The sequence below is a fragment of the Neolamprologus brichardi genome, chromosome 7 (genome assembly GCF_056152115.1).
Source record: "Neolamprologus brichardi isolate AB-2024 chromosome 7, ASM5615211v1, whole genome shotgun sequence".
Taxonomy (NCBI): Eukaryota; Metazoa; Chordata; class Actinopteri; order Cichliformes; family Cichlidae; genus Neolamprologus; species Neolamprologus brichardi.
In genome coordinates this window covers 53400885-53416151 of record NC_142110.1, presented here as the reverse complement: position 1 = coordinate 53416151, position 15267 = coordinate 53400885, and the positions used below count along the sequence as shown (strand labels likewise).

Genomic DNA, 15267 nt, shown 5'->3' with positions numbered 1-15267 from the left:
GTGTGTTACATTAAACTGAGGCCGGTCAGTTGAAACGAACGGACAAGTGGTTACAGAACGATGACGTCCTTCCTCTAAGTATCGGCTTCGGGGAAAACAACATCAGAAGGACCCCAGCCTGAAGCAAAAAACACCGAAACCTTTCGTCTTTACCAACTGTTAGCATCTACGACACGTTCATCGTAACACGTAACTCCGCGCACACAAAATGGTAAGAAATCAAATTGTTTAAAATACACTAATTAGCTTTTATCAGGGAGTTTAACGCGTTAGCATGTCGTGCTAGCGTTAGCTTTGGATTACATGTGGCTGAGGGACGCGCTCCGCTGCTCTGAACAGCACTGTGATTCTTACTGTGTCAAAACATTTTGATATTACTTAACCGAGTGCGTTATATTCCCTCTAATGTTAAAGTTAAGAACATTTCGGGTATTTAGCTATGGAAGAGCTATGCTATGCTATGTTAGGTGAAGCTAAAGGCCATTTCGCTCTGTTTTTGTAGAGCTTTTGTATTTTAGACAGTGAAGCTGACTGAAGTTAATCTGAACTGTCATACCTCTTATGCGTTTCTGTGTTGAAATAATCTCCCATTGTTGTTTTACATCTGGAAAAACCTGCCTGTTATGTGTAAAACAAATTCATAATTTAGCATTTAATGCGCCAAATTTGTAAAAGAAATCTCCACAAGTGAGATGGTCCGAGAGATGGTTTCTTACATTTTCTTTGATCTAATATTTGATGAACATGTTTAATTAAATTTCAAGTAGATCTAAGCTTCTTAATGTAAATTACATAACTTCACAGCCCAACGTAGTGTTTTGGAGGTTAAAGTTAAATGAAACTTTTGTGCTGTGATGAAACCATTAAGGTTTGAATTTTTGTTGGCATTTCTGTTTCTGCCATCTAAACCAGTGCTGTCACAGAGTCAGCTGTTTACAACTTATTTAAATCATGAATTTTGAATCAGAAAAATATTGTTGACCTCCATGATCAGAGGTGTGTGGGACAACATCTCCAGCCTGCTGCCCTTTAATAAGAATCTGTGAAAACACACACTCATTTTGACAATATGTACTGACCTATTTATTTTTGTTGTTGTTTTGTTGCTAACCTTGTGCTTTCTACATCTCATTTTCGGTGGGGTGGTTCAGAGAGCTGTAGAAACACCACCAGGCTGCTCTGCTTTCATTGAGAAACTCGTATAGCTCAGCAGTAAATTCAGATGTGCCTGCTTCACAGCCTCTAGTACTCTTTATAGATTTTTATTATTTTTTTTAGAATTAGACGGTTGTGGAGTTAAATCACTGAACAGGCTGTTATCAGTAGTGCTGGAGCTACGGTATTCTGGATCCTGTGCAGTAGATTTTACTTGAAATTGCAAAGAGAAGCCATGCTCTTATTATATCTTTTAATTGGGTTCAATTGATTTTCATGATTGTTTTGTTTCTCTTGTAGCCCCAGAACGAGCACATTGAGTTACACCGCAAGCGGCATGGATACCGTTTGGATCACCATGAAAGGAAAAGGAAGAAGGAGAGCCGTGAGGCCCACGAGCGGTCTCACAAAGCCAAGAAGATGATAGGTTTGAAGGCCAAACTGTACCACAAACAGAGACATGCAGAGAAGATCCAGATGAAGAAGACGTGAGGGTTTTTTTTTTTTTTTTTAAAAAGAAAAAGGTCAAATACAAAAACACAAAAATACAACTTCCATAAACATCCAAATATCTAATGTGTCTTTGCAGCATCAAAATGCACGAACAGAGAAAGACGAAGCAGAAGAACGATGATAAGACCCCCGAGGGAGCAGTGCCAGCCTACCTGCTGGACAGAGAGGGACAGTCTCGTGCCAAAGTTCTCTCCAACATGATCAAACAGAAGAGGAAAGAGAAGGCCGTAAGTGTCGGCAAATATCTGCTCATCAGCTGCAGCTTTTCCAGTTTGTTTTTTCAGGGCCATCTTTCATTTTGCCATGTGTGGAAATATTGTCACTGTTTGTAAACTCCACCTGGATTCATTTCTGTAGGGCAAATGGGAAGTGCCTCTGCCCAAGGTGCGCGCACAAGGAGAGACAGAGGTGCTTAAAGTTATCAGAACCGGAAAGAGACAAAAGAAAGCCTGGAAGAGGATGGTCACAAAAGTTTGCTTTGTGGGCGACGGCTTTACCCGTAAACCTCCAAAGTATGAACGTTTCATCAGACCGACGGTAAGATGGAAGCAGATGACAGACTGAAATGTTTGCACGTGTTACATGTTATATTCTGCACTTGAAGGAAACACCTTTCCTTCACATGCTCATTGTTTCTTGCCATTTTTCTGTTCTGTTTTCAGGGTTTGCGATTTAAGAAGGCTCACGTCACACACCCAGAGCTGAAAGCAACGTTCTGTCTTCCAATCCTGGGAGTGAAGAAGAACCCTTCCTCACCCCTCTACACCTCTCTAGGAGTCATCACAAAAGGAACAGTTATAGAAGTCAATGTCAGTGAGCTGGGCCTGGTAACACAAGGAGGAAAAGTTATCTGGGGTGAGTCTTTAAACTCAGCTCATTTACATGTGCTGCAACAGTCCCATCACTCACCAGTCTTGGTAAATGATGACAAAATATCAGTGTTGACAAATGGTTACATATTCTTGGATGAGTGCAGCGGTGTGTATATTTACTGTATTTCAGGCTACAAATGGTGGAAAAGGGCTAAATATTTAAATGTCATCTATTTCACTCCTTAGGTAAATATGCTCAGGTGACAAATAACCCAGAGAACGACGGCTGCATTAATGCAGTTCTGCTGGTATAAGACTTTGGACCTGCCTTCTGACCGTGCCTGGTAGCTGTTGTGTATCCACCTAAATATGCAACAAGCAATGAAATCTGCAGACTCATGAAGATTTTGGTGCTGAGCTTGGTAACATTGTTTGTAACAAAAAGGACACTCTGAGGGGGAAAAGTGTGGCAATTACGGTGTTAAATTTAATAAATAAACTTGAAATGACACCAGATCCTTTTTGACTTTTGCATACTTGTGTGCACACATATGAAAAATAGTAAAGTAGTCATGATGTTTTCCACTGCGCAAACTGTGATACTGGTTGTTGCTGATAATATTGAGGGTTCGGATACTCTGTTTAACAAAGGAGGACTGTGTGGGATCCTGACGGGCTAAACTGTTACATAAAGCCAGGTCACAGCTATAATCAGACATATGAGTGCCATGTTTTCATGACGCTTTAACTTCTTACAAACTGCTTAGTCTACAGCAGTGTATGGTAGATAATAATTAAGCACTAGCAACAGGATCCCTTTGCTATTGAAAAGCATCATAGAAACATGAGGATGTCCTTCTTTTGCATTAACATCTCTTTGGACCTCATATTGAGAGCTCCAGCTAGAAGATACCAAATGCAAATTCAGTGTATATAATCAATTCCATAAATGTCATGGAAAAACAAAGGGACAGGCTTTACCGGAATATGAAACTGCCTGTCAGTTGTCCTGTTGCTTTTGAGCCTCTGGAAATGCGAGACCTTGTAGAAAAATGGCTGAAATTCTAGAACAGCAATACTTCTGTAAAATCCCTTGAATTTAAGTTAAAGGTGAGCACTTCAGTTTTCACATTGATTGATTGATTTAAAACCTGTTGTGGTGGTGGTGTAGACTGAGATAAGAACCCAAAATTGTATTTTGAGAATAAAGTTGTTTGACTTGAAAAAACACTGTTAATCTCCACATTTCAACTTTATTCTCAGATAAATCAAACTATACTGTTTTATCCTGAAATAAAATAATGCCCATAAATAAAGATTAATTTCAAAACTCACTATTAGTCTGTCTCTAGTACACGAAATGGGACACATACACTTTGAACTCTGAAATTTTGTAAGTCTGTTGCAATACAAAGTTGCACATATGCATCATAAAGCTTAGTTAATATTCCTCAAACTGTTGACATCATACTTTACTTTTGAAGTGCCTAATTCTTTCAATAAAACAATGATTTTTGCTCTGTAATATGTTTTTAGCTTCACATTTTACTAGACTTTATATTGGCACAGGAGCAAGGTCTTACTGCAATGTATATCACGTTACGCTTCTCTTTATTTCAGGTTCACTCATTTAGACTTTGCACAGTCAGGTTTTGCAAGTTGTTTGATTATTACACAACTCATGGCCTAGACCCCCTGCTTTAAAAAGTCAAACCACTTTCATTAAGGAATGACGACTTCATAAAGACCTTGCAAGTAGACGGCTTAACCACTAATGTTAATTCTTTTTTAATAACAAGCACTGTAATAATTAACATTTAGCTATTTTAATTTGTTTCTGCATGGCTTTCAGATACTCCTTATACAATCTGTATACCACTGTGTCCTGCTATGTGCCTATGTTCTAACCAAATGTGGAAAAAAAACAGTCCCACAAAGAAAACTGGATATTTTATTTGTGCATTGCTACTCTGGTGGTGTTTACAGCCAAGAAGCTTGGTAAGGTAAGTTTCCATAAGCACCAATTATCTCAGAGTCAGAGGGAGCCATAAACAGCTGTGCAGAATATGGAAAAGATCTTTGAAATGCTTTCAAAACCCAACAAAGTGTCATATTTGGGGGTGTATGCTCTCATACTCTTCCTTTCATCTTTCCCAGACAGTATTGTGCTATGAGGGGAATCATTTTTTACTTTCTTTAAATCAAAACAAGATAACCAGTCACATACAACCACATATTTGAATTATCAAAAAAACCCAAAACAATAATAATAAAAATCCCAAGTTTATGCAGGGCCCAGTTGCAGCTCCAGTGATGCAAAAAAAAAAAAAAAAAAAGTCTGTGGTGTCCTTTCAAGTAGGATTATATTCATGCATTACAAACATATTCATAATATATTATCATATATAATATATTTGCAATGAATCACATGAAGCTAATTTAAGACATTAACAGTAGCACACATGTTTTGCAAATGTTAATTTTAATATGACACATGTAAAACTATTCTGCGTCATTACTTTTTGGACTGCACAGTAATCCTTTTCTATAACAGCTTCACTGTGATGATCTCACCTACAAAGTCCTCCCTTGACTTAACTGAATTACATGTACAGTGGACCAGTGGGTAAAAAAAACAAAACAAAAAAAACCCTAACTTTAAAAGTACTAAAAAGAATTTAAAATTAAGTAGTAAGGCAGGTGTTTTCCAGTAATCTATATGGATGCATTACACATTCATAAAAACAAATGCACCACAGTGACAGTTTCACTGACTGAAGGACACCCTTAATAACCAAGAAGCTCTCAGGAAAAACTCTCTTTGAGATTCTTGCAACATAAAAGCACACATCAAGCTCCTTGATCAGTTGCAATGGAAAGTATTTCATTCTTATTAATGTTTCATTCAGCTGGCACTGCGCTCTTCATCAGCCCTTCATTTAGTGCGAGTGAAATGTAACACTACAGAAGGCCTCCTGATATCATCTCCATGACCACAAGGCCAGACACAGAAACCGTCACAAAGACCTCTTCAGTCAGCTCTTTAGTCTTTTGGCTGAGTGTTTTCCTCAGGGGAAAAAAGTGCACATAGTGACCAAGCCCGGCATCCATCAGATGCTGACATTATGTGTAGTAGTCCAGCTTGCTCTCTATCGTCTTGCAGCCTTTCACAGAGAAAACCCTCTCAGATTTGGGAAAATACACTAAATCTCTGGCCACCATGTCTGCCACGTCCTGGTCTGGCTTGATGTCTCTGGCTTTCATCTCGGCCATGGCACACTGGACGACGTGTCGGTACTCCAGAGGCAAGAAAGGGACGAAGAAGTCCACCAGGTTCTTGTCTATCAAATTCGTACGATAAAAGCCACCTGGAACAAAGATTTCCATGTGGAGCAGTTACTCATTTATTAAGGATAATGGCACAAATATTAGTGTCGTTTACACTCACTTTGGTTGTTGTTGAACACTGACAGAGAGAGCGATGTTTCCAGGTCTTTGAGCTCAATCTCTTCTCGATCTCGCCCTTGTTTCCAGAAATCTAACGCCGTCTGTATAATGCTCTCCCCTCCAGCATTGCTATGAAAAAGATTAGAAACATAAGATTTAGCGTTCAACTGTCTGTTATCACTCACAGCCTTTATACCTTTATTTACTTCATTGTTGAGAATAAGTATAGCACACTCCTTATACTGCTAGGAATTTTTTTTTGTGGACAGCACTGCTCACATTCAGTTGATTTAATAACAACAATAAGACAATAAGAGCCCATTAGCCATTACCATCTCAAAAACTTCTTTCCAAATGTGTTTTTGAGGAGTAGGAGCATTGCTGTTCACATGCCCTGTGCAACACCCACACAGATACGGAACCTGCTTAAAGTGACTTAGTCCTGTGGAAATGCTTTCAGCTTTTCACCTGAGAAAGATGAAGATTGATTTGCGGTAAGAAACCCCGTCCAGCTTGACATAGTAGTCCAGGTAGGGCTTGATGCTGTCGATCAAGCCGGGATGCATCTTGTCCATCTCGTCAAAAATGAACATGGAGCGTTCGCAGTTTGTGACGTTGCCTTTGATCCACTGCTGTAACTGAGACTGAGGAGAGAGAGGCAACAGAATAAATCGGGCCAAACAGAGCAAGACCACTGGGTTTCAATCAAAAGCTAAATGCGTGGCTCTCCATACCTTATAGGTTGCATTTTGACTTTGATGTGGAAAGTGAAGTGTGGATGTGAACACGTGAACGAAGCTACTGTCCATTCCCTCCTTGTAAATGTTTTCAGCAATCAGCTTACTGACAAAGTTCTTCCCTGTGCCCGTCCATCCGTGCAGGGAGAGCACCAGGGGCTTCTTCGGGTTCTCATTGCTCATGAATCCACTCACAGCTTTTAAGATGATGCGTGAAGCGATGTGCTGCCCAAAGAGTTTAGTATCCAGGTCATTTCGGAGACCTACACAGCAGAATGTCAAAGGAATTAACGGCTAAATGTATGAGTCTAAAACAATTTTCCTGTATTCCTTAGCCACAGCAGTAGGGTGGCTAAAAGTCTCACCTTCTTCATTATCATAAACCATTTATAGGTTCATATAGTTAGGGGAAAGATATATCAACAAATACCTGACAGGACAGTACAAACTTTGTGCGCAACAAAGAGTAACTGATCAAATGGTTAAAAATCAGAATAGATAAAAATTTAAATAAATACTTTAAAAAAAATTTATTAAGTGCACTGACAGCTTGGGTAACCTCCAATCCTCCATTGGACAAGCTGTGAAGACAGATGGATAATTAAATTTGTATTATGGCCATAAAAGATCTGAATCGAACTCCAGCTGCAACTAGGTTTATGGTTCTTGTGACCAAAGTACTTTAAGCTGCTCCCAGATCCTCATGCTGACCAGCTTGGAGGATAAAAAAAATGGCTAACGTCGTGCCTTTTAGAAGAACTTCATTTAGAACACCCTCTTAATCATACACTGCACGCAGACGAGATGAGCAGTTAAGGCTACCTAGAACAGTGGTGTCAAACATAAGCAAACATTTCCATCATTTTACAGGCTGATAAAAAGTTAATGTAAACATTCACAGCACATTTACACACATCTACAGTTAGCGCCTTCAGTCCTTTCACATTTAAAGAAGCAGCAGTGGCGGTCTTTGGCTTAGATCAGGTTACCCGATGGGTCTACACAATGTTCACTGCTGAAAGGTGATCTAAAAGTCTTTTACTCTGTTAGCTTTCAGTTTCGAGGGTTAAAATAAGCCACACCGATAGCACTGTAACGTCGGCGCCGTACGATAACGTAAATAATTAACGTTACAGCTGCCTTCACTTTTAATCGAGGTCAAACAAACCATGTGCACAGAGCTACTATGTTTACACTGCACGGGGCACCTGCTCACCTGTCGCATTGAAGGCGATCCATTTGGAATCGCAGCTTTCGCGAAAGTAATTGTAGATAGTCCGCCCTAGAGTCGCGCCTATACCGATAACCACTGTTGTTGTGATCGGATCAAATGCGTTAACTAGCACGCCGACAGTCAAAAAAATATGCAAAAGAACATATACGTGTCTCGCTCTCATCGTTAAAACTAACTAATTTCGGGTATGAGTCGTTTTCTGTGGCAAAATAGTCATAGCACCACGATCATACCGCGCTAAACATGTAAACCAACTAGCTTCTTGCTCTACAACGCGGAACTTCCTTATTCGTCACGAACACGTGACAAATGCGTCGCTCTACGCTCATCAGGCAAAACAATGTTTATCAAGTTTAAAGATGCAAAAAGACAAGAAAAGAAAAGCACTATACATGTTTATACCAATAAACTAGTCGTATCGCTAGCTTATCATGTAGCACATCCCCCGCTCAGCTAACGTTAAAGCGGCAGTTAGCGACAGTTGGGGTGTTGTTTGTGTGCAGTTCAGAATAGGTTCAGGTGTGTTTGGTGGATATGCTACCTGTCTTGTTGAAAGAAATCCACTCTGGTCGGCAGCACTCGTGGAAATAGTAAAAAATGTTCTGATACCTAGCTAAAATCCCGGTGAGAGCCGCAGCCATGCCGACAGCTATGGTGGTGCTAATGGGCTCTATCGCCTGCGTCGTGCCGGAGCACACCAGCATCCACAGCAGCAGGAAATGCCGCGTACTCGGCTTCATTTCTCACAAATGTCACCGCTTCATAAAACAGAGTAGGAAAAAGACAAAAGCAGGGAGCCTGTGAGTAGAGTGAGTGAACTCGATACAGTCAGCTGGCGAAGGTGGCGCTGCGGTTGTCAGGGGTCCAAAGGTGAGGTTGCGTCTTCTTCTCCTTATCTATTTTCGGTAGGATTGACAATTCGCGCGTAACGTCTGCCTCTCCCAGGTCCGGATGTTGCAGTCAATGACTGTTGCACTGCACTTCTTTTTTTTTCTTTCTTTCTTTCTTTTTTAATATTTGTGTTTTACAATATTTTTCCACACTATATGGTCTTTGGAATTGTGCTCATAAAGCTCCTCCATGGTTTCGCATTAGGTCTTTATTTGCAATATGTTACAGTACGCCAAATATCCCCAGGTCACATTGGACTTGTCAAAAATCAGGATAGTTTTGGTACCAAGGAGAGGCCGCCATATTTAATATATATATTATATATTGTTTTGTTGTCTTGTGTATTGTGAAGCTGGTCTTTAGGTGGAGAGCATTGCCAAACACAAACATTTCCCACAGGATAACAGTTATGGAGGAAAATCACTGACCTCAGCTGCAGACTAAATCAGGATATGACAGTTTTGAAAGACCATTCAAAATTATTGCAAAATTCACTGAACTTCTGACGGAGCCATTTGTCTAGTAAAAACATCTGTTTGACATCCAAATTCTTTTTTTTTTTTTATTTTTTTTTTTTTTACTAATTCTGGCACTTACAAAATGAAGTGTAAGCTATTCATGTATACGTAATATAACATTTTGCATAAATAAAAAAGAAACAATACAACAATCTTTTTTGCACTTATATTTATTTTTAATTGTATAAATGTGACAGCTCTGGTTCTGCTATAATGAAACAAAGGCCTCAGGCGGACCTAAGGAAGAAGGTGGTCTGATGTCTTTTTGATCCTGATCCTCAAAGAGCTGAGCACTCAGCATCTATCAGCACTCCAGTGCCAGTCTGATCACCATGGTAGTATCTGCACACCACCATGGTGATCAGACTGGCAGGAGAAAAAGAAGAGCATAGAAATAGAGAGGACAAAAAACAAACTATAAGAGAGAGAAGACAGTTTAACAGCATCTGGCATAACTAAAGGAGGGGTCACCTAATCTACCCTGACTAAAAACTTTATGGAAAAAGAAAGTTTTGAATACAATCTTATAAAAAAAGAGTGTCTGGATAGTCATGGATAGTGCTCTGGCTGTGGTGTTTTGGATGAACTAGAAGCATCTCACACAGTTTTCAGAAAAGTCTGATAATAGGTTATTAAGAAATTCTTAGACAAAAGAAAGATTTCAGAAAATACTTTCAAATGTTCCATTTCTCTACCATGTGTCATGACAAGACTGAGAGTGTGATTAAGATGATGGGTGGGCTCATTTAGAATTTGAGATAGGCCAGTTGAGTCTATTAATCAATTTAATGCAGTGTTAAGGCAGTCGTGTAATTAGAATGTTAAACCATGGCTGGAAGTCTTCAAATAAACCATTGATGTGATCACAAAGCTGTTTCAAAACAACTCGTGAATTTTTGCAATTAAAAAAAGATGAGAAAGTTGTCTATGACCATCTAAGGCAGGGGTGTTGAACTCCAGGCCTCGAGGGCCGGTGTCCTGCAGGTTTTAGATATCACCCTGGGTCAACACACCTGAATCAAGTGATCAGTTCATTACCAGGCCTCTGGAGAACTTCAAGACATCGAGGAGGTAATTTAGCCATTTAAATCAGCTGTGTTGGATCAAGGACACATCTAAAACCTGCAGGACACCGGCCCTTGAGGCCAGGAGTTCGACACCTGTGATCTAAGGCATCTGAATCAAACAAAGGTTGACTATGTAATGGTTTAATTACAACAAATTTAAACCTATCTGGCCTTTTAATTAAAATAAACTGATCATATTTCAAATAAAAGCCCAGATAATAGTAAGATAATGAATTACATCTCTGTCTAGGGTTAGTTCATCAGTAAGGATTGTTGCCCGTTCTACTCCTTTTAAGTAGGAAATGGATCTTTTAAACCAACATATTCTTCCTTCAAGAAATTAACAGTCAAAATAGAATAAATATTAAATTATTTATTAACAAGGATTTGGGAGAGAAAGGCATAATGTTCAATAAAGTTAAGTATTTTTTTCTGTTCTAAATAATGATTCTATCTATATAAATTATGTTGCTTATATAGATGTTTAGATTGGCTTGTTAGGTATTCTGGGAGCAGGAAGAGCAGTGAACTACAGAAAGATAAAGAATTTGATGCCACGTTTTCACATTAAATGTTAAAAGATGGGTTTCCAGATCCTTTATAAAAAAAGTTTATATAAGCAACTTTCACTCTGTGTAAATATCGATTTCAAAGTTTATCCTAAACCAGTGTGAGACATCACTGCTTTGACTTGGTCAAATCAATAACGTATCATGAAACTTTAAAGCCAGTTGTTTTCCAGATTTAGTTTTCCAGTTTCTTATTTGCACTAAAGCTCTGTGGATTTTCTCCACCATCACATACACTGACAAGGACCTCGTAATAGCCGGTATGAACAGTAGAAGCTGGAACAAAAACACTCAACATGTTGTTTTAACTTTTCTTTTTTTTTTTTTAATTGGCTAAGTTTCTGGAAATTTAAGGAAAATGTGGTTTTCTTTTTTCTTTTTTTTAAACCTCTAGTTGTGCTCTCTCTCTCTCTCTCTCTCTCTCTCCAAAATTATTCCGTTATCCTACACTTTTATTCTGTTTCTCAGTTCTGGATTACCTCTGTGCCCCGTTCTGCATACTTTCATCTGTCCTTCCCTGTCAGTCATTTGTCTTTTCGTCTTCCAAGCAGTCAGTTTAGCTTCCTCCTCCTGATGTTGTGTTTCCTGAAATCACAAAGCAAAGAAGGACATGTTTATTGGCTTAAATTATGAATTCAAATCTATCTTGCTAAAGATAGACCACAGTTAGGGTGCTTCCTAGCCCTAACCATATTATCATCTTTAAATGTCTCAAAAATGTGTCTAGATGTCATAACATAAAGTGAAATTCATGAGTTAACTAGCTATTTTCCACCATTACTGGGTTTTTTCCCTATCATATAAACATATATTCTAACATATATTTGCCACTATTTTTTACAAACAATTAGATCCAAAAAGATCATTTACATACACGACAGCTTGATTGATAGAAGTCTTTATGTCTTTTTGCAATGACATGCAAAGATTTGCAGGTTTTAAAAAAGCCCAATTATTTTGATACAGATCAAAATAATTTCCCTGAATATTTGCAAAAAGGGACGTTGTGTCTTATGAAGTATTTGTTCTCTAAAAGCCCTTTTAAATCAGAGAAAGAAAGCAATATGCCCTGACTTTTCACCATACTACATTACTTACAGCCTGAAGAGTTCTGTCACACATGGCTGGCTTTATTTTTAAAAAGATTAATTTAAAAAAAAATTGTTGACAGTATTCAACCAGAATTTGGATTTATGTTATCAATGTTCACAACTCCATTCTTGGTATTTCTGCATGGTGATGACTATGTGATGTGATTTTACCTGCTTAAATAATGTGCAGATAATGTAAATTTCATGTCCTATAAGGTCGCCTCCTGCCTCAGCTTGACATCAACTTTTTTAGCACGTTAAGACAACTAGTGCAAGGCCTGATTGGGAAGAGTGTAACCTGGATCATTTTTTGCAGCTTCATTTTAAAATGGTCACAATATGTTTTTACTCTGCTGGTACATTAAGAATCGTTATTGTTATTGCAGCTTTCAGATGTGCAAACATAACTGATTAAGGGTATTTATAATAATGAACAGATTAGGCTTGACTAAGTCCCAAATGACAGGAAGTGAAATGGTTTAAACCTACAATGCAATGCTTGAGAAATGGTAGGACACTACTAGCTACTAAATGAAAAAATAAATAAATAAGCAGAACAATAGCCTCCAGTTTGACAATTGGATTCACCTCCACATCTTTCTCCAGATCTGTTATCTGCTTGTGATGAAATAATGAGAAAACAGACCCTGCATGGCCTTGAAGCTGCCTGTCAAGCAGCTCTGCAGTTACGTCATTTCGAGTGGAACTCCCAAACAGTAAATGCAATACCTCTGTAAAACCCTTTGAGTCTAAAATTATTTACTGGTTTAAGACAAATTTTAAAATATGACTTAAAATCCACTGTGGGGTGTGCATGCATAGGCAAAAATAGAAAAAAATGATATAATTATCCCAAAAAGTTAAGCTAACCAGCAAAACCAGGACTAGCTCCACTGTGGGGTCTAGTTGGACCACACGTGGGATTTATGGTGGATAGATCATTTGTGTTTACCAGCACAACAGCTGAAAAATTAACACGTAACAACGATATATTTGTGCTGCTTTCCTTGTTTTTATCAATTACCTTGACAGGAAACATTAAGAGTTCCCTGATTCTGCAGATCAGCTGCAAACGTCCTTCAAGGTAGTCAACTGTGAGAGGGCTGCCTTTCATAAATTGATATAAATGTGCTCCTATTACTGCAACAATTGCTAAACAAGCTAAATTAACCAGAGGTTAACCTGTGCCACTGAACAAATCTATTTAGATTAAGATGCCTTTAAAAGTAATAGCACACTGGCCTTGGTGGAGGTGGGTTGAGAGCACTTTACCAAGTTTAGATAGGGCTTCTTTAACTATGACTGTATCCATTATGTTTGCTATGCTACAGGATTTTCCCTCACTGACTCCAGTGCTTGACAAATCGGGCACCTTCTCAATGGCCATCAAGTGGGAAAGAATAACTTTTCAGAGTAAAAATATATGACTAGTTTTAAAATAACTTTGCTGTTACCAGTTAGTAACAGAAGTCCTTTCTCCTCTTTTATTCCCTCCAGTTTCTCATGGGTGCTGTTGTTCTGTCCCCCAAAGCATCAGAGCTTCGGAGGGAAGAACAGAGGAGACGGGTCAACCTCTAATCCCACTGTAAATAGCACTACTGCAACCTCACACTGACCCCCCACTCCCCTCTCTTTTCACCTCATCTAACCCTCGCCTTAACCCCCCTCACAGCGATAGCTGTGGCTGAACTTAAAGAATCGAACCCGGCTGAAAGCACATTCCTGTGAAGTGAACAGTGAGAAAATCAGGCTTACCGCCACCACGAGGGGTTCACCGCTTTCATGTTGCAGTGTGTGATAATGGAAACTAGAGGAGAAACAGAAGGGGAAACAAAAATAGACATGGGATCCGCAATACCAAAAAAATGAGTCACGCGTAGTGGGCACTTAGAGCTGCATTTATTGCATCATGATAATCAGACACTGGAATAAATCCACTGAAAAGTAGAACAGTTTATTTTAAAAGTCTGTGTAACACATTTTGATTGCCAAAAGATTCTATTGTTCTCCATGAGAGCTCAGAGTTAAGCAACATCATCTGTTTTTGCTGATTAATCAAGGAAAAATGCAATTTAATGAACGTGCCTTTTGGCTAAATTGTAAGTAAGTATTGCTGGTGATGCCGAAGCATTTATTAAAACGTCTCTTTCAAATAATTTCCACAAAACTGATCGATGATATGCTGAAAAGAGTGCAGACTGCCTCTTTGCAGTTTCTTCCACCTGATGGTGGTGCTGCAGGAGAGGGAGCTCACCAATGATCAGCTGCATGCTTATCTGGAGACTTGTATGTGAGAGTTTGTGTAGATTACAGCTCCCTCTACAGGCTAAACATTCCTCATTCCTCTTGTGCTGTTGCAGGGTTTGCTGCTTTTTCCTGGACCTGCACAAATACCTTGGTCCTGACCTCTACTCACTACTATTGGAAAGATTAATGGCACTGCTTGCTCTTAAAATAAGTTGAGATTATCCACCCTGATCTCGAAAATAATAAATAAATTTACAAGAATATGATTAATCCTTACTTAGGGAGCTGAATTTAGTTTTAACACAGTGATGAATTTGGTAAGTAAAATGGGCAAACAGTGTAGAATAAGCCAAAAGTCAAAAATCTAAGCCACACAAACTCTGTGCACAGATCATAGATACTTGCATTTTATGTTATTTAATGATCAGAATGCTAAGAATAAAAATTGCATCAGATTTGATGGGTGTATTGCTAGGGATAAAACTGGATGTTTAAAGTTGGCTGGATTTGTTTTGTTGCGGGTGGGGTTCTTCTGTTTTTTGGGGGGTTTTTCTTCGCAATTCAGACAGTATTCACAGTATATGGCAAGGATGTCAAACACACTGCCTACAGGCAAGGACCAGTGTGCCAAAGTCTCCTTTATGGCCCATTAGATGTCTTTGCAGAGAGTAAAAGTGAAGAAAGAGAGAGCGAGCATACTCAGAAACTGCTGATCTCCTGGGATTTACAGGAGTTTACAGAGAATGGTCTGAAAAAAGAAAAGAGGACGGTAGAAGTAGCTCAAATAACCTTTTATTACAGCCAAAGTACGCAGAAGAGCATCTCAGAACACACAACACGTCAAACCTTAAAGCAGATGCGCAACAGCACACTGGGTGCCATTACTGTTAGCTTAAACTGAGGCTACAACTCTCAAAGACTAACAGAAGATGGGCACTAGAAGAATGGAAAAATGTTGCCTGGTCTGATGAGCTACTACTGATCAA

General features: G+C 38.9%; 2 protein-coding genes across 3 annotated transcripts; one reads left to right on the top strand and one right to left on the bottom strand.

Moving 5' to 3' along the window:
• The first annotated feature begins 53 nt into the window (after nucleotides 1–53).
• Nucleotides 54–2996, top strand: nsa2 (NSA2 ribosome biogenesis homolog (S. cerevisiae)). Its single transcript, XM_006796841.3, has 6 exons — nucleotides 54–211; nucleotides 1456–1643; nucleotides 1745–1895; nucleotides 2026–2205; nucleotides 2331–2523; nucleotides 2727–2996. The coding sequence occupies exons 1-6, from the start codon at nucleotides 209–211 to the stop codon at nucleotides 2792–2794; spliced, it is 783 nt and encodes a 260-aa protein (XP_006796904.1). The 5' UTR covers nucleotides 54–208; the 3' UTR covers nucleotides 2795–2996.
• An 829-nt stretch (nucleotides 2997–3825) lies between these two features.
• Nucleotides 3826–8814, bottom strand: tor1 (torsin family 1). 2 transcript variants are annotated; one of them, XM_035910384.2, is made up of 5 exons: nucleotides 8440–8814; nucleotides 6662–6927; nucleotides 6396–6571; nucleotides 5929–6056; nucleotides 3826–5848 (listed from the first exon to the last, which is right to left on the bottom strand). In XM_035910384.2, exons 1-5 carry the CDS (start codon nucleotides 8636–8638, stop codon nucleotides 5604–5606), a joined length of 1014 nt encoding a protein of 337 aa, XP_035766277.2. In that variant the 5' UTR covers nucleotides 8639–8814; the 3' UTR covers nucleotides 3826–5603. The 2 variants fall into 2 exon arrangements, with proteins under 2 accessions (XP_035766277.2, XP_006796903.2); XM_006796840.3 differs by lacking the exon at nucleotides 8440–8814 and adding an exon at nucleotides 7881–8192.
• Nucleotides 8815–15267: the final 6453 nt, after the last annotated feature.

Coding starts and splice junctions, on each gene's coding strand:
- nsa2 (XM_006796841.3), top strand. Junction 1,896..2,025: donor AGAAGAGGAAAGAGAAGGCC/GTAAGTGTCGGC, acceptor TCATTTCTGTAG/GGCAAATGGGAAGTGCCTCT. Junction 2,206..2,330: donor AACGTTTCATCAGACCGACG/GTAAGATGGAAG, acceptor TTCTGTTTTCAG/GGTTTGCGATTTAAGAAGGC.
- tor1 (XM_035910384.2), bottom strand. CDS start 8,638: ATGAAGCCGAGTACGCGGCATTTCCTGCTGCTGTGGATGCTGGTGTGC. Junction 6,572..6,661: donor GTCAAAATGCAACCTATAAG/GTATGGAGAGCC, acceptor CTCTCTCCTCAG/TCTCAGTTACAGCAGTGGAT. Junction 6,057..6,395: donor TCAATCTTCATCTTTCTCAG/GTGAAAAGCTGA, acceptor TCTTTTTCATAG/CAATGCTGGAGGGGAGAGCA.